Genomic DNA, 25,492 nt, shown 5'->3' with positions numbered 1-25,492 from the left:
CAGTGTTCACACTGACCCAGCTGACTGCTGTAACCTTCACTACAAGGTTATGGGACAGGGACTTGATGTTTATTTGTGTGGGGATGTGTGTGTGATCAGTTGCTGTCTTGTCTAGTCGTGTGTGTGTGTGTGTGTGTGTGTGTGTGTGTGTGTGTGTGTGTGTGTGTGTGTGTGTGTGTGTGTGTGTCAGAAACTGGTTGAGCCGGGCGCCAGTTAGCCTTGGGTGTCCTGTTGTTGTACAAACGAGATTTGGTTGGGTGAGGATATATGTGTATTGCGCGTGTGGATGCACGTGTCTGAACGTATGCTGTACATTTGTTAGCATGTGTTTTTGGTATAAAGGAGCATGTTCAGCTGATTCCCCCACACTTTTTACAAAACAAACAAGACAAATTCTAGTTTAGAAGATTAGAATATTAAATTTATAGAATCTAATTTCTTTAACTATAAGTTAGACACTTATCATGTTTTGGAAAAGTTCATGTATGAAATACTGAAGCATTGTATCGTAATGAGTTTGCTCCTTCCTGGGCCTAATTTTAGCAGACATAAAAGGATGCCAAGAATTGGAAAGCGTTCTAGCGTGAAAGAAAAGTTAACATGACTATCTTGACAGACGACCGGCTTCCTTGTGAGTACTGTAAATACTTCCACAAGTTTAAAGTGCGTGTGAGAGGTGTGTGCCTGTTGAAGTGCTTGTCAGACCTGATGAAGCGATGACACATGGATTCTTCAAAATGCAAAACCAAAACCAAAAATAGATACCAGTTGAATGCTATTACATGATAGTTATTATTCAAATGGGCCTGCTTGTCTGTCTGTCCGTCCGTCTCTGAGACAGTGGCTGTGGCTTCATGACTGATTGTGCAAGGAGGTTCAAGAGGTGAACCATTTTTCAGAAGGATACTTATCTCTCAACTCACTGTATCACATTCCACGATTGCAAAAGGGACAGACAGTCGTCCAAGACAGGAATTTATATCTAGGCCTTTTTTTTCTTTTTCTATCTTGACTTCAGTGGTATCAGCGCTGGTGTTTGGGCCTGCTCTAGTTTCAGGAAGGCAACAGGAAGTAAAATAAAAGGGGAGGACATGAGTTTTGTTTTTTAACCAAACAAACTGATTTTTAAAAGCAGGAGGCTTAAGTAAAAGGAACAGAAGCAGTGTAAATCACACAAACACACACACACATAGTATATGGTCTTGTCACATGACTGTCACATGATCATCTCATGCTCATGATGGGGAAGCACAGCACTGAGTCTAGTGTGTGTGTGCGTGTGTGTGTGTGTGTGTGTGTGTGTGTGTGTGTGTGACAAAGCCATAAGCCTAATCCAGCAGCAGAAATGTGAAGCTGTAGAGTAAAGAGACTAATGCAGCTGAGAGAGAGAAAGAGTGAGTGGAGGGAACCTGTTAGCACTATTGTGTTGTTTATGAAACACCTGTAACAAGATCTGATCACCCTCACTCTCCTCTCTCTCTCTCCCTCTCTCCCTCACTCTCTTTCTATTTGTCACAAACACACACATACCTGGAAAGCACAATGGCTGCATTCTTCCCCTTCGATCGCCTCCCCATCCACCTCCCTCTGTAGCTCCCCCCTGATCAGACCAAACACTGAACAGCAGCAGGACGAGGGGGAGTTCAGACAGGTAAAAATAAGGCAAAGAAATTTACAGTAAGATGTAAGGAAACTGTGACAGAGTTCTGTGGAAAAAAACTAAGAGTTTGTACATTTAATCGGTCCAGGACTGTAGTTGCATTTAAGTATCGTAGCATTATTTTTCTCCTTGTGTTAAAGGGTCAGTTCACCCTAATTATAAAAAACATACATATATTTTTTTGATTCTGGTGGTATTAAGTCATGCAATTTTGGTTTAATTAGTAAAGTCCTCAAAATTAAACAGTAAAATAAGCCGTTTTGCTATTACTTGTCATTAAATATGACCCACATTAGTGGGAAGACGTGTCTTCTTTAACCATTTAAAGGACCAGTGTTTAAGATTTAGGGGGATCTATTGGTAGAAATATTGGCAGAAATGGAATATAGTATCCACAAGTATGTTTTAATTAGTGTATAATCATCTGAAAATAAGAACTGTTGTGTTTTTGTTACCTTAGAATGAGCCCTGTATATCTACATAGGGAGTGGGTCCTCTTCTACACAGCCCGCCATGTTGCACCACCATGTTTCTATAGTAGCCCAGAATGGACAAACCAAACACTGGCTCTAGAGAGGGCCTTTCACGTTTTTCAATAGTTTTGGGTCCACCATAGGTTCTCCAAAACTATGCTTTGAAGGGAAAGGTGAAGGGTATTCAATTGGTTGCAACCTCACTGCTAGCTAAGGAAAGGCAAAGATCGTGGTCAAAAGGATACAACTCTTTGTGTCAAAATCACATACTTTGTTGACTCAACCATCATCTTTGACCTCCTCCTTGAGAGGTTTTGTGGTGGTGTAACAACGTCATTCTACTTCTGCCTTTGCTTGTGACTGACAACAGTCATTATTACCTCATTTGGTAAATGCATTCGTCAGCATTCGTCATTTTAGGTATATGAAGAAATGACAAATACTGTCAGTCATACTGTCTAAATTGTCCAGGTTTTGAGATCTCTTATATTTATACCTTCACCCAAATACAATGGGGTTGGAGGGAATTTTGTGGCGCATACAGCAAAATTCAAAAAGAAATTAAGTTTGTACGCTACTAATTTGCAGCAGCAAATATGTTTTGAAAGAATAATAAACCCTCCTGGATTATATTTGTAACATCACTAGTGTGTCTGCCAAGCTGCAAAATGTTGACACTGAATGTATCCACAAAATGTTTACTGATAACATATTTCATTTGTTTCCCTACAATATTCATTGGTACCAACTTAAAGCATTATTAAAAGTTATTAAACTTTTTATGGTTATGTTCAGGCTCTCAGAACACTTGGTTGAAGTTTAGGGGCAAAGACTCTGGTCTTAGTTTATGACTGAAAAAGTTTGCAGTCACTTGAAGCATGAGACACAACGTGTTTACTGTAATAACATGTAATCAAAACAACAATCTTTCCATAACCCTATAACCAAAGTGCAAAGGACTCAGGATGCCACAATCGCAACGATGTCACAATCCTGTGCTTTCTCATCAATTGGGACAACAAATTAGTACTATATTAACATAATCTCTACGGAGCTGAACAGACTTCACTGTAAACTGTTCTCATAGGGAGTATTTCTTAGTATTTACAGCAATTACCCAGAGTAACAGGGAGACGAGTGTAAATGTCAGTCTTTAATGCTGTTAGCACCTCAAGCAGAATTTCATTCACCTCCATTGTTTTGGGGAAATCTCAGAAACAGATCCTGCAAAACCTGAATAAATTAAACCAAAACTATCTGCATGGCATGATACAACTAAGAGAGAAAATGTGCTTTTCTTTATAATCAGTCTGAGCCGATCAGATGAGACATTGTGCAACCGTCTCTGTTCTGAGAACGTGGCAGGAAAGACGCACACTGTTGATTGTGTAAACAGGTGACATCCACTCACTGAGAAGGCTGGATCAACACTCCTCCTCCCCCTCTCCCTCTCCCTCCGCCCTCCATCATCCAACCTTTGACCCCTGTGTAACCTCTCCAACCCCCCCTGTGTGGTGACACTGCTGAACCCTCCATCCTCTTCTCCTTTCCTGCTCCGTCTTCCAAGCTGCTCATACGCTTAATGCTGTTATTATGCTTCATTTCACTGCTAGTTTCTTCCTCCTCCTGCCTCCTTTTGCCTCCTTTTGCTGGGTGGTGCTTTTTTTTAAAAGATTTTTGTGTCCAGCGAGGACATATAAACTTGCTGACACACACACACACACACACACACACACACACACACACACACACACACACACACACACACACACACATGTACAAAGCATCCAATTGCCTGATCTCAAACAGGCTCTTCTCTGCATACCTGTTGCTACACACAATGGGGTGGTTGTCTGGACAGCAGGCCAAGAGGCAAGGTGTGTGTGTGTGTGTGTGTGTGTGTGTGTGTGTGTGTGTGCAGTGGGTGATTTGATTCTGGCAGAGAAGGCAACCAAAGTTGGACGGTGTTGAGGACTGTGTGTTTGGATGTGAGTAGGTTTCAGGAAAGAAACAATTGGAATTACACTGCATGTCATGATAAAATCCAACCCCAAAGGCACACACACGCTCACACACACACACACACACACACAAACTTGTACTTTGCCCCCCGCCCTAGCAGAATGGAATGTTCCATGGGCCGAGACTGACTCTGTGCATCCATTCACAAAACTGACACAAAGTAGCCACACTCAAGCCACACACATACACACACGCACACACACACACATAATCTCGCATGTGCAGACAATCAGGCTCATCCCTCTCTCATCTGTCCTTCACGCATCTTACGTTCTCATACACTCCCTGTTTTCCTCCCTCTTTGTTTCCTGAACAGTTTCATGCCGTCATTCAGTGCGAGAGCAGGTTGATCACGTTGAGTTTCTCAGGACGATTTCTTTTCGCGTCATAAAACCCCTGTTGCATGACACTGTTTAGCAGCTTAGCTATTGTGTGTTTAGGGATCTTTATTTAGGGGGGGCGTTAGCTGGAGTTGGCCGACGCTGAATTCCACCAGCTTTTCATTCAGCTCTTATCTGCCTGTTTTACTTTCCCTTCTCACTTTTCCTGTGTGTGTGTGTGTGTGTGTGTGTGTGTGTGTGTGTGTGTGTGTGTGTGTGTGTGCGCGTGTGTGTGTGTGCGTGTGTGCGTGCGCTTGTTTAGGTGTGTAGTTAGGTGTGTGTGTGTGCTGGAAGAACAATTAGTCTTTCCAGGAAATGAGGGATGGTGAAAATTGCAGGATTAAGATTGCAAAAGATAAAGCGTCAGTACATCAAGAACACATTCTAATTACAGAAACTAGTCGATACTTTATGATGTACTTTTTTTGTCATATAAACACTTACAGTAAGTTGGGTTATCAGCTGCTATTTAATAAATGAAATGCAAAGGAAAAAGCTTTAGTTGATCTACTTTCACTCATGTGTTTACAGTAGTTATTATATGACAAGCTGTGATAGTGTCATCTGATCACAGCTAAAGGCAAAATAGTTTATAGCTTTTCCGAATGGCCACACTTAAGGCGGAGTGTAAAGCCTGCTGTCATAGAGAGGAAGGAGACGCCAAGAATTGTTCAAATGGGGACAATGGCGCAACAATTTTGGACATTCTCTCCTTGGAGGCTTTCATGATGTTACAGTTGGTTGTACAACCAAGGGTTAGAAATAGAACTGTAAACGATGAAAAAGAGAGCTTGAGAAAGCAGTTCAGATTTTGCTGACTCTCTCACCTTGAGGTTTGGGTGGAGGGAGTTTCAGAAGTTGACGCCTTTAGACTAGTGAAAGTCAGAAATTTTGTTTTTAACATATTGAGGAAGGCTCAGGATTAGTTTGATGACAAAACAAGTGTAAATGTGTCCATTGAAATTGTTCAGAATACCCCAAAGAACAGGGAAAATATACCTTTGATACTAGGAACTTATTTATGTAGCTGTGGACATCATTCATCTATGATCTATCTTGTTAGTATAACATTTCACTCAGCAGTGATGAAATATGATGTAGGAGCGGTCAGATGATCAGAAAGGTGGTTAACGAATCCAAAGTTCAGCCATATTATTTAAACCAAATCCTTTAGAAGCAAAAGAAACACACCTGAAATTACTGTGAAATTACAACCGTCCACTGCTTGGTGTCTTTATTAAGTGCAGTCAGTGGATGAAATCTACTGTAGTTGCAGCTGAATTTGAATGGACACTTAAAATGGATAGGCTGGCTTCACAACGTCAATACAATGGTCACCTTTGTATTCATTTGCAAATAAATGATTTCCATATTGTGGCTGAATTGTGGGTTAAGCGGTGGTTTTCTTTACAAGCTGTCAGACTGTCCGGACTAGTGAGGCTGTTTATTTTCTATCCGTGTGGCAACAAATGGCACCAAAACTACAAAAACAAGACCAAATATGTAAAAATCTGGCATTTTCCTGCGCAGATGTCATCTCACATCTGCTTACATTTTACTTTGTTTTTTCATCTGCATGCTGCTTATGCTTTATCACATGATAGTTAGTGTTTTTCCGCAGTCATCAGTCATTGACGTTACAGTGGTTACTGGTCACTGGTCAGATAATGAGTGGCTTTAGTGTGGTTAGAAGTCATAAGGATGACTACTTTTCTGCTGTGCCTCTAGTTTTCTAACTCCTTCAAATCTTTTCCTCATATCTCTCTAACATTGTCTCTCTCCTTTCCCCCCCGTCTCCTTGACCTTGGCAGTGATTGTAGCACCTAAACACACGCTGCACCCTGCTCTGCTATAGGTTAGTGACAAGCCACATGACTGCAGTGTCAGCTGACCAAATTCTAGGCAAAAGGGGAAACGTCTTTCATCAGGGTGGAAGAAAAAAAAAAAGTAGAACTTTAATGTCAGATCCTGTGTATGTGTGTGTGTGTGCGGTTAGAGGGCAGAAAGGTTCTCTTATTGTGCTGAGTCATTTTTGTTAATCATAAGTGGGACAGTAGGATTGGTTGACGGTTGTTACAGGATGTGAGGTGACCCTTTGAATGAGGAAGTGTTACGACTGAACAGACAGTTTCCCTGTTGACAGAGATGTTGTCTTATGGTTTGAGGATTGTTTGGCAGAGCAGCTTTTTAACACTTTAGATACTTTAGATCTTTCTGTACTTTAACACACACTCAAGAAACACACCCTTACCTCCAAGTTGTGTGTGTTAATGTGCATGCGAGTGTGTTGTCTGGAGGGTCGGCTGAGGTTGAGGACCCAGAGGAAACTATGAGGAGGATCAGATAGTTTTGCAGTCTTTACATTTCAATGCATGTGCTCAGTGAATGACATTAATCATTAAATATTTATTCTAGTTCACTGGTGACACTGGAATGAATTAAAATATTTTGATCATGTGGAGCAGCGCATTGACAGTTTTATTATTTTAATTGTGTGTGTTCTCACTTAGATTTAAATTTAATTTCTTTTATGGCAACAAGTTTCAGTTAACTTTCAATTTACAGGAAATTAACAGTTTTAGTTTCATTTTTTATTTTCGGGAAATAAAAGTGCTCCTCCCTCATTTTGTTTCAATATTTTTTTTACAGTTTTATTGGCATTGTTAAAAGGTTTCTGAGGCCTCCGTCTAAATTCATTTAAACATCTGGGCAAAAATCTTGCATTAAAAGACACTTTTTTGTATTAAATGTGATATTATTTCTGTAATTTCATGTTGTGTGAGTCTTGAATTCTCTCTATCTCTCTAACAAAAAGGTCTTTTTTTACCATTATAATTACATTATAATAATAAGAGTACAGTGGAAGGAGAAAAAGTAAAGTAAGTAAATGGGACAATAACAGGCTAGTAGAGACAGACAGCTCATTGTCAAAATCATCAAGACTTCTTGAGACACTTTTAGGCAGCCAGTCACACACAGATGCTTGTATTAGAGGTGTTGCAGACTGTTGTGAAGGTGTAATCTGCTCCCTGTTGGAAGTATTATCTTGACAAACAAGCACTTTGTTCTGCTGAGACACTTCAGCTGTCTCACATGGCCCCGAGGGGTTGACACACAACTCAGGACGTTTATGTTCATGTTCAGGTTCAGTTAAGACTGTTAATATTATATACAATGGAGTTTTATTCAGGATGTCTGCCAACACCTATGTTGACATTTGCTTGCATGTTCTGAAAATGTGTGCCTTCATGTTTTCCAGTTCTGTTAGGAACAGCCTTGTGGAATATAATTAAATGTTTTGGTAACACGGAGCACATTTCATCAACCTTGTGTATTGAAGTTAAAGTCTGCTCAGTCAAGGTATCTGTGATCCAAATCTTAATCATTTTCTAAACAGAATTATCAGGTTGAAAGGCTACTGATACCAAATGGAAACTGACACACAATATAGTGTGTGAATGTGTGTGTGTGTGCTTGAGTGTGTGGGCATGCATGTGTATCTAAGAACAAATCAGTCAAAAATATATTGGAGAATATGAATTATATATATATATAAACATCATACATCATGATAAACATATTATATAAATCATAAACAGATATTGTGTGATAAAGATCTCTGTTAATACATTCAATTTACTTATAGCTTTAAAGGTTTTAGTGACAGTAAACATAAGATAAGAGAACATTTTCAACAGTCAACATCTTTAAGATTTAAGATATCTAAACAAATAATATTCACATTATCCTATTATATTCAACGATAGACTATAACAAGACTAGCTATATTAAGCTCGAACTGAGAAATATACATAAAACACAACCATTAAAACATATGTTGCTGTAATGAGCTGCTCCATAATCTTTTTTTATGACTGTGCCAATACACACAGCGATATGATATATGTGTAATAACCCATATCAGCTGAAAATACTGGTCTTGGTTGCGCTTTAATGTATATGTGAGTGTGTATTTGTGTTGTCTTTGAGGCACCAGTGTCTCCGTTATTGTCAGTTTGGTTGGCAACAAACACACACACACACACGCACATGCACTAAAGATGCTTTAAACCACCTTCCCCGCCCCCACTCATTTGTCTCAGTGACCGTTGTAAAGCTGTTTGTGTAGGTCTTCTTGAAGTCGTGTACGGGTTCATATCAGACCAGTAGGGCCAGTTCCCTCATGTCTCCCTCTGTCTCTATTAGCACTGATGATAGCTGACGGCTGATGGCTATCACCCCTGCACCCCAGGCACACGTCTGTCTGTCTTTTGATTTGCTAGGTACAGACATGCAGGTGTGTATCATGGACATGTATATTGTAGTATTGGTTATTACAATTATTATAATTATAATCCTTCTGTTGGATTTTTTGTTGAACTGTTATAAGTTATTCTATTTTTAATGATTGTCATGTTCTCACATTTTTCTCTGTTGCAAAATCAGTCATCCAAGGAGCAGAATCTCTCTTTGAGTTTGAGCTTTTCCTTGTCTTAAACCAGGTTGAGAACTGGGTTATGAACCGTTGATGTGAGCTTGTGAACGCTATTGAGAGACATTGCATGTGATATTAGTCTATACAAATAAAACTGTCTTGACTTGACTCAATGTGTGTGTGAGAGAGTGTGTGTCTGTGCGATACAGTGTGCTGGTAATAAAGTCATCCTGGCGTTTGAATCACGCTCTCCTCCACCTTTAAAATGGCTTTATGGCTCTGTATGGCCTTCACTTCAACCTTATTACACCCTGTTGGGGAGAGAATAGATTTCTACACCTGTAAACTTTGTACTGGCTATCTACATACACCGTGAGCCAAAAAGGCGAGAATCAGTGATTACATGTCCTTCATTAACAGAGTCATTGGTTAATGTGTCACTTGTACAATGGCAATTGCACACAAATACACACATACGGTACACACAGTTGCTTTGAAATAGAACAGCACCCCATCTGATAAGAGCAGCTATAGGCCCCGTTCTCTCTCAGGGTTGTTTAAGGTTATGTACACTTCCACACATTGTCACCGTGGTCTCCTTCCTATTACCTCTGACCCTCTCTGTGTTTCTGACAAATATGACTGGAATGTGATGGCTTTAGTCTGGTTTTGTAGTCTCTTTAACTCTGTTGTGTTTCTAAGTGTGTCGCCAGTAAAGTTCAGACTTAATGCAACCCGCAAAAGTGTATTAGCACTGACCACTGAAACTTCTACTCTTAAATACTGTGATTACCATGCAAAACCAGCATGGCTGAAAAATCTGATGTGATCATGGTTAAACTTGCCAAATTCAGCCCTCAACAGGTTTATCCTAACATGCCCCAGGCCTTTACTAAAAGGTGAAAGGTGATCTCTCTTGATCTACAGTACTGTTTGAATTTTTTGAATCTCTATTGACCTACAAATTATTTTCTAACGTGCCTCATTTAAAAAAGTAAATATTTGGTTTGATGAAAAAAAGTGGTTCTCTCTCTAAAAGTGTTCTCCAGTAGACATTTTCAGTGACTTCTGATCCTGTAAATTTGATTAACTCCAGCCATTTTTAAAACTTTTTTTATGTTTATCTGTAATTTAGTTTGATGCAGGATGAAGTGGTGCCACTTGTTAATGTGCAAACGAATATGTTTAGCTGTGCTAGCTTCATGGTTTTGGGGATGGCAATGTCAGACGGTCTGTTGGTGGATTCGTTGGTCCACCACTTTGGTCCAGACTGAAATATCTCATCAGTTTAAAGGATTTCAATGAAATTTTGTACAGAAATTCATGGTCCACAGACGATGAATCCTAATGACTTGGGTGATCCCCTGACATTTTTCCTCTAGCGACACCATAAAGTTGACATGTGAGTGATATGTCTTGACATCAACTGAATGGACAGCCATGAAAGTTGGTACACACATTCGTATCTCCCTTAGGATGAATTATAATAACTTTGGTAGAATTTAATCTAGCGCCATCATCATGTTAAAATTTGAATTTGTCCAGTATACTTAGGTTTGTGAAATACCTACAAAACTATTGACATGTCTAACAATCTCAGTCATAACTTGTGTTTAGTGCTAATTAGCAAATGTTAACACGCTAACACACTAAACTACAATGGTAAACATGGTAAACATTACCTGCTAAATATCAGCATGTTAGCATTTTCATTGTGAGCATGGCAGCAGGCTGATGTCAGCATTTAACTCAAAGCACGACTATGCTTGAGTGCAATCTCACAGAACTGCTAGCATGACTGTGAACCTGCAATTGTTGCTTTGATTAACGAACATGTGGTCACCAGCTTCTGTTTTCATTTTGAACAAGAAAGCTGGAACTTGTAAAATGTCTTGTGGGTGTCATTGAGAAGAAACAATGGTAAATTCCAACGACTTTCTGCAGAATTCTTCTGTGTTTGGATTCTGACTAATTTACCAACAAGACTTTTTTTTTTTTTAAATGGATGGTCCCTTTTATCCAATAATGAGAGACAAATGCACAAAATACTACTGTGAATCCATCAGCACACTCACACACAAACTCATGACTTTTCCCTAATTATTGTCAATCATCACCTTTCGTCACACCCTCTGCCCTTTTATCCCTTGCCTTCCCTTTTGTCTCATTCCTTATCAGCTGAGAGAGAGAGAGCAAGCGAGAGAGAGACTGAGGGAGGAAGAAAAAAAGGTGGGGGGTTACCTGTACTGAGTGGCCCCACCTCTCTCTTCTGGTCTTTGAGAATGAGTAAACACTAAATCACCTTTACTTACCTCTTACTGCTGGAGACTCTCTTACTGCCACGGCCTGTCAACACCAAAGGAGAGTGAATGGACAGAGAGAGAGAGTTTTAGACAAGTGTGAAGGTGCAAAGTGACTCCTAATAGCAAAACAGCTGTATCTTCTTGTCCTGCTCGTCGATATATCTGCGCTTCTCAGTTTGGGACACAGGTACAGTGTTTGACATTCACCCTAAAGTGTGTTGTCTTGTTTTTTTTTTTCAGAGTCTAGCATCTCTTGTTGTTGTGTCTCTCTGTGAAAAGGCTTAATTTCAATTTTGAATAATCACTTGAACAAAAAACATCTTAATCAGGTAGCCTTGAAAAATGAGTTTCTGCTCCTGTATGATAGATGACCTCAACACCTGGTAGTAATTTGGGACTTCCATGAGTAAAGGTTTGACTGGTTGAGGCTCTCCATGACCAACCCTTACAGTATTCTAATGGAAACAGCTTGGCAGTTTTTTTTTCTCTCATCTCATGTAGGTACGGTATTCTGCTTTGTGCGGATAGATTTACAGTTTACCAGAATTCCCTGTTTCACCACTTTGTCAGAGCCAAAATGATTGGAAAAAGCCAACAAAGGCTTTTAAACCAATCAGTGATTGGAATGAAGATCGTGATGTCTTTACAATGAAACCAGTGGAACCAGTGGAGTGGCATGACAGTGTATGTGTATATGTGTGTGTGTGTGCGTGTGTGTGTGTGTGTGTGTGTGTGTATTTAAGGTGGGGGATAAAAAAAATGCTTCAGTGACTACATGGAGAGGCTGGTATTATTACTTATAGACTTCCTGGTTCTTCGTCATATAATATGTGGACTTTTACCCTGGCAAGGTGAGCTGTTTGTTGTGTGCATGTGTGCGTGCATGTGTGTGTGTGAAAGAGACAGAGAGAGAGAGAGAGAGACTGGGATAGAAAATCCGGTGATCAAGTGTCAACATCAACAAATGTTCTTGAAACAAAAGGATTGTATTGACAGAAATATTATTTCAGGTTGCACGTTTCTGTAATTGTGAGTCTGACACACGCTCTTTTAACTGTGTTTGTCGACAGGGTGGGCCCTTGTTTGAGTATAAAAGTATGTGTGAAGGTTACCTCTTTTGTAAGTCTTTGTAGTAATTGTGAGTGTGAAGGACGTTGACAAAACAAAAATGATGTTATATGCAAATATTTGGGTGTTTTAGTGTCAAATATCACCAACTCTCCAGCTTTAAATCTTGATGATTTCCTCCCTCATACACACACACACTCACTCACCGAGTGCCACTAAAGCCTTTATCACGAGTGTGTGATATTGTCAACGTCAGTAGTAATTGTCTGAAACAATGTCTGCTATGGCCTTGAACAGGCTAGCTGATTAGCCTGAGGAATGTGTTTGCCTAAGGAAGCAAAGCCCCTTTCAGCTATTGCTAAAGCTAAAGCAGCTCTTATGATTAGTAATGACTATGTAGCCGTATGAGGGGACATGTGTGTCAATTTTGGTTGTAGCTGACCTTTCTAAGCTTGTCTGAATTACTGTGTAATCTATAATTGATGCTACAATTAAAGTTTGAATAAGTCATTTAAAACAAAATTGTCAAGTTATGGTTAAACTTTCAACTGAATCTCTGCCATTAAGACTTGAAAGGAGAAGGTTAAGGTACAGGCTCTTTGTTGTATTGCTTAGAAATGGCCTGTTTGTGTAAAATCGTAGTGTTTTGAGTGGACAAATGTGAAGGTCCTGAAGGCAGGGGGGCCATCAGAGTAAATGAACTGGAATCATCCCTCCGTGGTGAAGTTGGGGTGGGCTGGAGGCAGTCACTTACGCACTCCGTCTGACCTGAAATTCTTCAGGCCAGTTTCACTTTGAAGGGCTTTCTAGCGCTGAGGGAGGCCTGAAGAGATCGCAGAGGGAGCATTTTGGTCCCCTCCTCTCTGTTCGTTAGCCTCTCTCGCTCCTCTCCATCTGGTCTTTTCCTATTCAGACCCCCTCCCACGCACTCTCTCTCTCTCTCTCTCTCTCTCTCTCTCTCTCTGTCTCTCTCTCTCTCTCTCTCTCTCTCCCTCTCTTTCTCCTCTCTTAGCTGCATTTCTTCCCTCTACGCACACTTCTTCTTCTCTGTGCACCCTCCTCTCCGCACCTTCCTCCTTTCTCCTTCCTCCCCCCTCCCTGCTGCTCGTCTTTGAGCTTGAGTGAACCAGAGGAATGAGGGTGACAGGTACATGGATGGGAGGAAGGAAAAAAAAGAGTGAAGAAAAGCAAAGAGAAGGAGGCAAAACAGAGGCAGAGATATAAATGAACTATGGATAATGTGTAGATCAGATTGTAATGTGTAAAAGAAGATGTTGTTCGACCTTGGTTAGAGCTGAAACAAATACTTCTTTAACCAACGACAGAAAATGAATTCAACAATTTTGTCAATTTTGAGCAAAAATGCACAAGAGCTTGCATACCCATAATTTAACACACCATTCCTCACACACTGAAGAAAGCAGATCCCAAAAAATGAGAAGTATCACATTGAAAAGGAAAAATCTAATTGATTTGTATGTGCAAACCCCTTTTTAGACTTTGGTTACTGTATATGCACAAAAAAGCAGAGTGTCCACACACTAGATTGTAGCTCCCAAAGTGTTTTTATTACTGACTGACTGAAAAAGGAAGTAATAAGACTTTGGGAGCTACAATCCAGTGTGTGGACACTCGGCTTTTTTCCTTTATTTCCTTTGTTGTCCTGCACCTGACATAAAAATATAGTATGGGATGTGCACACACTATCTCATTACAGCTCTCTTTTTTTCTCTTTGGTTGAGCACCATGTTTTTGTTTTTTCAAGTTGAGCTGAAATGCCAAATTAATTAACTGCAGCTTCTCAAATGTGTATATTTGCTGGTTTTCTTACCCCTCTATGATAGTAATTTAGTCTCTTTAGGTTTAGAACTGTTAATCAGACAAATGAAGCAATTTGAAGAAGTCATCTTGGGCTCTGGGAAGTTTTTTTTTCTGCCATTTTATAGACAAAATGGTTGATCAGTTAATTGACAAGACAATCTACAGATAATGAAAATAACCATTACTTGCAGCCCTAATGTTGTTCACTAAGTACTATATCTGTACAGGATCGTCTCTTGGTGATATCCATAATACATAGTGTAAAGACAACAGGTTCTCAAAATCAATGCACAAGCACAGAAAGCAGATATCTAAAGACACCAAGATAGCACAGCTTCCTCCTCCTCATTCAGCAGTGTGACTTAATTCTCCATCCTGCTGGATCCTGTTGAAGTCAGCATGCTGACAGATGAGCTGGGTAAACCGCAGTGTGTGGACATCATGTGTCCTGAAGGGTCAGCCACAGTTCTCACTTCTCTTTCATCAAGTTCGTTGTTTCACTCGGTTGTGGTCATTTGCAGCAGCTGACTTTGACAATGAAAGCGTGCAGTGGAGTGCAGACACTGGGACAAAGTTTCTCCTTTGCGTTGACTTTTATTTAACAAACCTTATCCTCTGTCTGATGATTCCTGCTTGGCGTTTTCAAGGATGATAATCATGTAAGCAAGTAATTCTTTTGGACGCTGTTAAGTTGCGAAAACTACCTGAAACAATTATTAAGCTGTTGGACGTAACAGAAATCACAGCAGGAAGCTTTTTTTTTTACATCCTGAAGCTGTTTGTCTGTTTCTGCACTTGACTTTGGAAGAACTGCTTCCAGGAAAGCACAGTGTGAGTCTAAACACTGCACTCCTACAGGTCGTATCACTCTACACAAATAAGCAGCGGGACCTCTGGTCTTGTGACACGCTACTCATTTACTTATATGGATGACTTGTAATAATAGATGGCAGTCGTACAGGCTCTCTGGCCGAGATACTGATTACCAGCGCTGCTTTATTGCTGCTTTTTGCCTGTGTTGCAGATTCCAGTGTATATGTGTGTGTGTGTGTGTGTGTGTGTGTGCGTGTGTGTGTGTGTGTGAATGACCCTGGCCTTAATAAAGAAACTACTTATCAGAGATACAGTAAAACAAAGTCTATAAGCACTCTCTTAGGTGATTACTTGCTTAACAAATAAGTGTTAGGTGAATGTCAGCAGCAGTGATGTAATAAAAAAGTTGGTAAAGTATGATATTGACTCCACCATCATAAACAAAATTTAATTATGACCCAAAATGCATATTTTAACTTTAATACACCCTGCCCCTGTGTACTTTATATCTGTTTAAACAATAAGGCTGTTGTTTTCTATAATTTTCTTACTGTCAACAACCAGCAATGCAGTAGTAGTAATAATCCTTCATTTTTGTCCCAAAACTATTAAAAAACACATTAATAAGCCACATTGTTGCACTAGCTGCCACGGTCCTTCATTACCATGAACATGAGCACTGTAGTTTTTTTTGTTTTTTTTTTATTCCTGCTGCCGCAACACTCACTAGTGCACCAAATGCATATTAATCCGCAGCTGAAAATAATCCCAAGCCAATGCAGTATTTACTCCCATTTAAGTAACATTTGTGACCCCTTTTTAAAGATTTTCATCTTCAGTAGCAACCAATTGGGGTTGAGGCTAAGAGTTACAGACAGGATTGAAAGGTGGAAAGTACTGAAAGATGGACTAACACATTGTTAGTTTGGGCTTTTTCATGGGATTCGTTGACAAGGAGACAAATATAAAATAATACCAGCCTTTAATACTAGTTTATTTAATGTATTATTTGAATTTAAAACATTTAAAAACATGAACTGTTTGACCCTGTGTGTGTGTCAGTGGTGTAATAGTTTATATGTTTCAGTCTTTGTGCCTGAGAAATGATTCAGTGAACTTGATGCAATGATTGAATGAGGGAAAGTAAATGTTTTTCGTCCATCTCTCGGGTCTTCCTGTGGGGTTTAACGGTTAACCGTTGACCTGATGGGGTGATGGTCCCGCTGTGCGGTCACCAGAACACCTGAGTCCTCTGAGGCATGTCCTGATTGGCTCTTGCTAATGACTGACAGTTAATCTTTGATTTAGATTGACCCCTTCGCTTAGAGAAAGACCTGGTTTTACTGATCTGTAACCCTGCTCTTCAATCCTCTTTCTAGCTTTTGCACACATGCCAAAAGATTACAAATGTGCCCACCAAGACACACACACCCTCAGCACACACCTTGTAGCTATATTTTACATCTGTCAACTGTGTGACAGATGATTTTGATAGTTTTAAAATTGGTGGTTGATTAAGCAAACAAATTAAAGGTGTTACAGGGCATATAAAGGTCTCTGATCATTTCTCTTCTTTTGTCCATCCATTCATCTGAGGTCTTTATGCTAAATAGACTTTCTTCTAGCCTGTTTGCTCAGTCGTTAAGGAGTGGGGCTGGTTTCAATAGCAGCTGAAACTCAACACACTGTTGACCACACACTGTGACTTTCATCTCTCTCTCCTCCTTTCACCCCATCTGCTCTCTGTCCCTCTACTCCCTCTCTTCTTGCTCCCCTTGAACTGAGAGGAGTTTTTAGACAGAAACTCTCTAAAAGAGAGTGACGTCCTCTTATTGGGCTGTTTGTCTCTCTATCTGCTCTCTTGACTGCCCAGGAAGGTGTGTGTTGTTTGCTTAAGTTAAGCTGTGCTAGGAACATGTTCGCCGTTGTTATGTACAAGAAACACACACGTATGCCCAAAGACACACACACACACACACACACACACTCACACTCACACACAGTTGTAGTCTTGTGCTGACGTGACATAAATCAGTCTAGTGGTAACTCCCAGTCAGAATTTCCAAATATCCTTTCTCAGTTAGACAACATGAGGAAGTATTCAAACCCCAGTTTGAATGTTTCCTGCCGTTTGTCAATTTCTGCAACTCTAAGCAGAAAATGCTTAAAACTGAATTTCCCATCAGCCACCTCTCCTCCCACTAACAGCACCTTCTCTGTTTTCGTTTGTTGCAGAGTCAGTAAAAGTAACAGGTTTGTGCAACAGGTGCTTCAATGTGTGTATTTTTAAAAAAAGAACCACACACTAATTTTCTGCAAAAGTAGAGCTGGGATCCGCCCACACACACACACACACACACACACACACACACATATGTACCTGTTAAAGCTCCACCCTCATTGGCTTGCAGCTTTGGCTCAGAGTGTGTGTGTGTGTGTGTGTAGAGGAGGCCGGCCCCTGTGCTCAGTGCCCTGCTGTACCTGTCTCTCATGGAGGTGGACAAAAACTCCCAGAGCAGGCGGCCAAGCAGCGGAGCGCTGTGAAGCAACAGGGGTAGCTATCTTCCCATCTCACCACTCTCTGCTTCTCCTTCCTCTTCTCTTTTCCTCCACCATCCCTCTGCTGTGATATCTTTCTCAAGATTTCTGCTCTGTCTCACTGCCATCTGTCATTACTGTCTTTGGTTTTAAAGGGATTCCTCATCCTTTAATGAAAATGAAGTTTTTGTGACTTGAGACTATCTGCAGGTTGTTTTTGAGCAGTTGTGTGTATGATTTGGAGGCAGCCTTTAATAGTATTTGCATGACTCATGTGCTGTGCTGTTATCTATTGGGTGTGTGTTTTAAAATAGCAGAAATGAAGCGTTTGTAAGCGTTGGTCCCACTGTACTGACCCTGTTTTTGGGGGCTGCTGGGTGGACGCTGTGAGTGAGTCACCTCCTCTTTTTAATGTGTGTGTGTGCATACAGCTAAGATGGCGGCTTCCTTAGACCTGTTTTCTTCAGTACACTGGATCAGTGTCACTCAGGATAGAACTGCCAACTGAGAGACGCATTGTTCCTTATTGTACACACACACACACACACACACACACACACACACACACACACACACACACACACACAGGTTTACTTTGCTCCATAATCTGCAATAAATTGGGAGCCAAAAGAGAGGCTGTGGGCTTACAAACATCTGAACAAGACCTGCAAATTCTCATGTGAAGAACACATGACAGCAGTATTGATTTAATGTCAGGTCAGTGACATGAAGAATAACATTTTTCTTCCTCTTTCTAGTTGTGAGGAACTACGCTTTAATGTCATGCCTCATTTACTTATTTGAGGAAAAAAAGATGGATTTTGCCAGCAGTAGCCAGTCTGTGTTTATGGTATGATCCGGAGGAAGCCTGTAAAAGCTTTTTTTCCGCTCATAAAACAATCCGGTCCCTTAAAACATGCTGTTAATACGTAGGGAATCAGGCGCTTCTATCAATTATAAACACGATGTAATGACCAATCTCCAAAGCAATAACTGGAACACTTTAACCCCGGCAGGTTGGCACTGTTAGCCAATCAAATGCTTGCTCTCTAACTTCCTTGCTGTGCTCCTTCCATCCTGTGTTTCTCTGAGTTCACAACCTTTGACCAGGTAAACTCTGTCTCCGAGCCTTTAAATATCTCCGTAGGTTTTCCATGATAGCTGTTCCTGTTGTGCTGCAAAGAGGTAAAATCAGGATAGATGAAGCACGCATTAGTGTTCAAAATTTTGTTGTAATGTTTCTTTGAAAACTACAGTTTTGCACTTTTATACTGAGACAGCATCTGTAAATCTTTGTGCTCTTTTTGAGTGAAGGCTGTGATTTGTGTTAATCATCTACCTGTTGCTGCTCGCTCTCTCTCTCTCTCTTTCTCTCTTTCTCACACACACACACACACACACACACACACACACATACATACCCTACTTTTTCTTTACTTTGTCAATGGCACACTTACACCCTCATTTTCTCATATTTTTATAATGCAAAGGACAAGAAACAAGTCCTCAAAACAGAAGTTTCGCTTTACTTCTGACACACTGATTACTGTGATTTCCAGAGTCTCTCCTTTAAAAGGAAAACCTCAGCATAACTGTGTGGTCAGCACTGAGGAAGTGTTCTCCGAGTGTTTTAAAAGCAGGAAGTAGATTACTCCACTGTAAGAGTGAGCACTGAATATATCATATTTTTGACACACACAAAATATCCAGCTAAGGGAGTTTTTCAAAACACTATCACCCTGACTACTGTATGTTATGAGTGTTGACCTCATAGTGTCACATTGCTTCTTTTTTTTTTTTTAATGACCGAGCAGAACTCCCAAAGTGAATATTGTCCTCCCTTTGTCATCATTCTGGCAAGATAAGGCTGATAAGAGTGATGAGATGGAGTCATGTTAGCACTTCACATGATAGCAGGAACAGAGGGAGGGCACGTCGAGCTGTGGAAGTAGAAAGAAAAACAACAAAGAAACAAATAATAGAGATGTTTTAATGTCACCGGCTACTGGAAAAACCTTGAGTGATGTTTTTTTCTGTGTCCTGAGAAGGGAACTGCATCCTCATTGAGCAGAAATACTTGATGTCTCCATAACTTCGACTAAAACAGTGTTTTTACAACATTTAATGTCATCTTGACCTATGTCAACATGCAGCAGCCAACTAAAGATAGAAGTAGGAAAGAACATCCTGTCTTTTGTCACTATTTGTTTTTGCTGTCTGCATCTATCTTTGATTTTTTAAATTTACAACAACTTTTTCTTTACATTTTCTATGAAAAATGGAAAATAGCTGAAAATAGCTCTCTTTTTTTTATCAAACTGACATTTGCATCATTTCCATTCCTCTGTGGACGAGGTGTTAGCTGGTTTGCAGGTAATTCTAAGCCCTCCAGCCTTGGGCGAACTAACAAGTGAACAGGTGTGTGTGTGTGTGTGTGGCTGTGGGAGAGTGGGATATTGGGTCAGGTCAAATGAGTGTGTGCGTTACCATGGTTGCTTGGCTTTGTAGTGTTTTACCTTTGTTGACTGCCTCACCTATTGCCATCAAAGTCCAGGCAATCTTGTGACGCACAAAAACGCACACACACGCTGACTGACTAACTAACAAGAGGTTGTTTCTTTTTATTCGGCCTATTTGCTTACATGACACAAAGTAGTTTGCTTTGTAGTCTGCTGTGATTGGTTGCCTCCGTGTTGTATGCAGCGTGGCGATTTGGGGATTTAAAACGCTGTGGATTTTTCCGTGCTGAATGCTGGCAGTGTTGGAAAATAACAGAGTAAGAGGTTTATGCTTGGGAAGCCGATTTCTGATTGTTCTCTGTTCCTCTTATAGGGCTGCAGTGCTTAATGAAGTGGTGCACACACAAAAATACAGAAACACACACACACACACACACACACACACACACAAAAGCTGCACCCATGCACTGTATCACATTCATATTGAAAAGGAGGCTGAAAGACCAACACCCTCTCGTGGCGACTGTGTGTCAAACAAGTCTAATATAAATTATTGTGCACAGCTTTTTGTCACAGTATGGAGTTATATTTCACACACTATTCCTCATAAAGCGTAACTCAAACTTGTCTAACTTACTTCTGACACACACATGCACACACACATACACATACTCTCACACACACACACACATAATGAGCATGTGACCTAGTCGTACTCAATGAACCTTGAGCTCGGGTTTTCAGGGTTTACAGCCCTTCATTCCTTCTGATAGGGGTCAGAGGTCAGCAAGGGATCTGAGGAACTCAACAAAACAAGGTTGTAAAACCACTGATAGGGGAAGGCGTCCTGGGGATTTATAGATGCTGTATATTCACTGTCTTGGTTAACCTGTTTTTTGTGTAATCTTGCATGCAAATTGGTAATCGTTTAGGTTTTTTTTTATCTCAATCAGAAGCCATATCATGGGATTTGTTTAAATGAAAACACGTTTTATAGGGCCTGCTGAGGGTTTCCCTGTTCTTCTGTTTTTCACTCTTGGATAGCATCTGTGGTTCACACTATTTGACGTTGACTGAAAAACTACATTTTATAAACCTTGCAATCTCTTTGCCCTCCTCAGGCCCCAGATCTGATTGGATGGTTTTGTCAGAATGACAGCTGAAGATCCTGCTTCCTCCTCGACCATGAGCAACAACGCTGCCGCCTCCAAACCCCCCAAACCCTCTGGTGCCTCCCACCATTCTCTCCATGGACAGATCTCCATCCCTGAGGGTGTTGCAGGTGCTCCAAATGAGGCCGCACTGGTGGCTCTGATGGAGCGCACTGGCTACACGATGGTCCAGGAAAATGGTCAGCGTAAATATGGCCCTCCTCCTGGTTGGAATGGCCAATCTCCACCACGAGGATGTGAAATCTTTGTGGGCAAGATCCCACGGGACGTTTATGAGGATGAGCTTGTCCCAGTGTTTGAGTCCGTAGGTCGCATCTATGAGATGCGCCTGATGATGGACTTTGATGGGAAGAACCGAGGGTATGCATTTGTGATGTACACAGAGAAACATGAAGCCAAACGAGCCGTGCGGGAGCTCAACAACTATGAGGTGCGGCCTGGACGGCTGCTGGGGGTCTGCTCCTCTGTGGACAACTGCCGTCTTTTCATTGGTGGCATCCCTAAGACCAAAAAGCGTGAGGAGATCCTGGAGGAGGTCTCCAAGGTGACAGAGGGTGTACTAGATGTGATTGTTTATGCCAGCGCTGCAGACAAGATGAAGAACCGTGGCTTTGCCTTTGTAGAGTATGAGTCGCACCGTGCAGCTGCCATGGCCCGCAGGAAGTTGATGCCTGGACGTATTCAACTGTGGGGCCACCAGATCGCAGTAGACTGGGCTGAGCCAGAGATCGATGTGGACGAAGATGTGATGGAGACAGTGAAGATCCTTTACGTCAGGAATCTTATGATGGAAACCAGTGAGGAGACAATTAGACAGGTAACTGACTGTTCAACTTACAGGTTTAGAATGTCTGCTTTCATTGGGTAAAAAAAGGTAACTGCTTAGCAACCACATTGGTTTAGTGTTTGGGCAAAACAAGCAGAAATCACCCATCTTTTCTCTGTCAAACAGGTGTTTAGCCAGTGGAACCCCGGTTGTGTAGAGCGTGTGAAGAAAATCCGTGACTACGCCTTCGTCCACTTTACCTCTCGGGACGATGCTGTCCTGGCCATGGACCACCTTAACGGCACAGAGGTGGAAGGGTCCTGCATTGAGGTGACACTCGCCAAGCCCGTTGATAAAGAGCAGTACTCGCGCCAGAAGGCCTCTAAGGGAGCTTCTGCCACTCCAGAGGCTACCCAGCAGAATTACGTTTACCAGTGTGATCCCTACACATTGGCCTACTACGGTTATCCCTACAACACCCTCATTGGACCTAACAGGGACTACTTTGTCAAAGGTTAGAATTTATTTTTTCTGTTTTAGTACCAGTTTTGATCAGTTGCAAATACCATAGTGTTTCTCTTAAAGCCAACAGTTTATATACATTTTTGTAAATGTTGGTAACAGCAGAAACTCTCTGGACCAATGCACTGCTAAAGATCCAAAAGATACCTTTGTAGGAGCAATGACGAACACGCCCCATCAGTAGTGATTTTTAAATGGACATGATGACTAGATAATAATGATTTAATCTTTGATGACTAGAATTCCATTTGATGAAAGTTTATTAAAATCTTTAACTTGATGAGGGTTTGTGGCTTAAAATCAGAAACATGTTAAATGTAAAAGACAAAACAAGGTGATGGACCAATGAATGCTAATCCCATTACCTTTGATGATTGACTGAATATGGTCTTTGGGTGGTAGCAGGAAAATCAATTTGACTTTCAACAATCATTGTGTTTTGGTTTTCTCTCCAAAGGATCCCCAATGATACAGAACAATGGTAATCTCTCACATCCTTATTCCTACTTATTCCTTCAATGAACAATGAGCTTTCTTGCCATATGACAAACTATACATTTTCTAACACCATCCTTTTCCTGCTGTGCTATCACCTCCCATTTCATGCTGGGTTATTGTTACAAAGCAGAGGACATCCAAAAACACCACTTCACAGTGCCATGAACTTGTATACCTTCATCCAAATACAATCAAGGAGTCAAAACAGTGCTTAAGAAAGGCCAAACTGGACCCAAAGAACTACAGACACAAAATACTGAGCTCAAACAGAGATTTCCTGTAGCAACTGGACAGGATTAGAGCTAAACGACTCTCCTTGCAACCCAACTTCTAAACTCACCGTTAAATCTTGCCTTACATGTTGCCCTACTCAACTTTCAGTACAGTTTGCCCCCTGCTACTCGAGTCCTAAACCACAACCCCTGTCATCATATTACTTATTGTATTTTAAGCAGGTACTGTGCGAGGTCGTGGTCGTGCTGCTGCAGGTAACCGTACCCCTGGACCTCGGGGGTCGTACCTGGGGGGTTACTCTGCTGGTCGTGGCATCTACAGCCGCTACCATGAGGGCAAGACCAAGCAGCCCGAAAAGCCCTATGAGCTGATGCCCAGTCTGGAGCTTGCTGCCTCCGTCAACCCAGTTGGCATCAAACCTGGCACAAGTCAGTGAGATAGACATATCCATCCATATCCTCGCCCATCTCAAAAGCCTTTACTAAACCTTCCAGCCTATCATTTTCTTTCTCTCTCTCGTGTGGTTTGAGGAACCTTTTCGTAAATCAAAATGATAGTTGTTGCTGGATGGTCATGTGCAAAAGGACTGCCTTTCTCTTTACAGTAAAATCTAATGACACAGAATATCTGTCTTTTCCAGCATGACCAGAAAGTTACTGCTATGTTTTGTTCCTCATTCTTTCTTTTTTCCTCTACATCAGAAATTTGCCTCACCAGCTGTTTAGACTAAAACAGCATTGCATTAAAAGAACACAAGGTGGCTGCATTGTTGGGGGCGTATTGGTGAGATGATAATACGATCCAGGAAGGCCAGCAATACATCCGTGAGTTCAAAGGATGCCAAAACACTGAACAGTGGTTTCAAATACTATCAGAAAGGATTCTGGAAGATCTCTGGAAAGTTATCATGACAGCAATCACTTTATCCTCTGTCATGATTACCATCAGTCGAAATACAATCACAAAGTAATCTACCTGGAACGTGTCTGACCAGCCAACACAGTGCTTTGCCAAAAGACATTGCATTGCGCTGATGCAACAGTTGAGCCAGACTCATCTTTTCTGCAGGATCATACTGTGCTCTCTGATTCAGCCCCGTGCAACGCAGTGGTCTAATTGAAATGAATGAAGAAGCCTTGTTTTTTTTTGCTGTTGTCTGAACATGGCCGTAGTTATGTGGGTGCCGGTGCTTCCACAGTCTGCCTTTACAAATGCACTCAACTCCAGCTTTTGACTGAAATGTGTTCTTTTTCTTTAAGTCAGACCAGTCAAATATAGACGTAAAACAAAGAAGTATCTCAGAATATATTTACCTTTTGTATTGACTATATTAATTGTTTTTTGTTTTATTTTTTTATGTCAATTGAATTCATGAGCAGCAGCAGTAGCTGCTTTAGCTCTACTGCTTTACTGAGGATTAGCCTACAACCGTTTCAGTCAAGAGCGGAGTTGAAATGCAAGTGCCCTCTCAAAAACTAAAGATTATTTATCTCTTCTCTACTAATATGTCCACTTCTCTGATCTCTAAAAGGGTAATACCAGTGTTACGTAGAGTTATATCCCATCTACTGTTGTATACATTAAGTCTACATGATAATGATCAATATTTACATTCACTCTTTTTTGGTTTTGTTTTGAAAATATGACATCTACAGTGTAAAACATAAACTGAAATAAGCTCCTTTACTAACAAAGAAAAATGTGGCTCTAAATTTGCAACTTGCTTGGTGGTTTTTTAAGGATTTTTTCCCTGTGCAAAATTCCCTTTTCTGTATTCCTTCTTTCTTGATAGTAAGCAGAAGGAATGACAGATAAAAACGCAACTAGGACGGAAAATGAGGTTTCATGTTTATGTGGGTGGATCGTCTAAATTCAAAATTTCAAGAAAATTTGAAGAGTGAAAGGAAGAAATGCAAAATGTAAAATAAAAATGCACACACTGGTATTATTCTTTAATCTTCAAGTTTATTACTAAACACAAAAGTTACTAAACCTACCAGATTGGCTAATGGTTTTTTCAACATAAACTTTTTTTGTAATTTCATTATTAATGTCACATTTTTGCTGATCAGAGTTCCATTTTGTAAAGTGATTTGACCCCAATCTGGAGCTCGGTCTCAGTCCCACTCTGTGTGGAATCACAGGATCAGCACCAGATTGAAAAGACTTTTGTCCATCTGAAACAAAGACTGACGTTGTGTTCACTCCATGGGTGTGTGTGTGTGTGTGTATGTTTGTGTGTGTGTGTGTGTGTGTGTGTGTGTGTGTGTGTGTGTGTGTGTGTGTGTGTGTCAGAGCATTGGGGTTAATCCACAGTTGAGCACCATT

At 40.8% G+C, this 25,492-nt stretch overlaps 1 protein-coding gene across 12 annotated transcripts in view; it reads left to right on the top strand.

The window, feature by feature from the left end:
• The window catches only part of rbm47 (RNA binding motif protein 47), a 31,815-nt gene that overhangs the window by 2,066 nt on the left and 4,257 nt on the right, over positions 1 to 25,492 (top strand). For 6 of the 12 annotated variants that reach the window (XM_042434914.1, XM_042434895.1, XM_042434911.1 and 3 more), the window contains 4 exons: positions 21,094 to 21,961; positions 22,097 to 22,424; positions 22,890 to 22,913; positions 23,383 to 23,592. In XM_042434914.1, coding sequence (XP_042290848.1) covers positions 21,125 to 21,961; positions 22,097 to 22,424; positions 22,890 to 22,913; positions 23,383 to 23,592 — 1,399 coding nt within the window. In that variant the 5' untranslated portion in view covers positions 21,094 to 21,124. Of the gene's footprint in view, positions 1 to 14,718; positions 14,822 to 17,460; positions 17,530 to 21,093; positions 21,962 to 22,096; positions 22,425 to 22,889; positions 22,914 to 23,382; positions 23,593 to 25,492 lie in introns of those variants that run through there. The other 6 variants (XM_042434929.1, XM_042434924.1, XM_042434933.1 and 3 more) reach the window with 6 other exon arrangements.

Source organism: Thunnus maccoyii, chromosome 2 (genome assembly GCF_910596095.1).
Source record: "Thunnus maccoyii chromosome 2, fThuMac1.1, whole genome shotgun sequence".
Taxonomy (NCBI): Eukaryota; Metazoa; Chordata; class Actinopteri; order Scombriformes; family Scombridae; genus Thunnus; species Thunnus maccoyii.
Note: the sequence above shows the minus strand (reverse complement) of the source record. Positions and strands in the feature narration are given on the sequence as shown.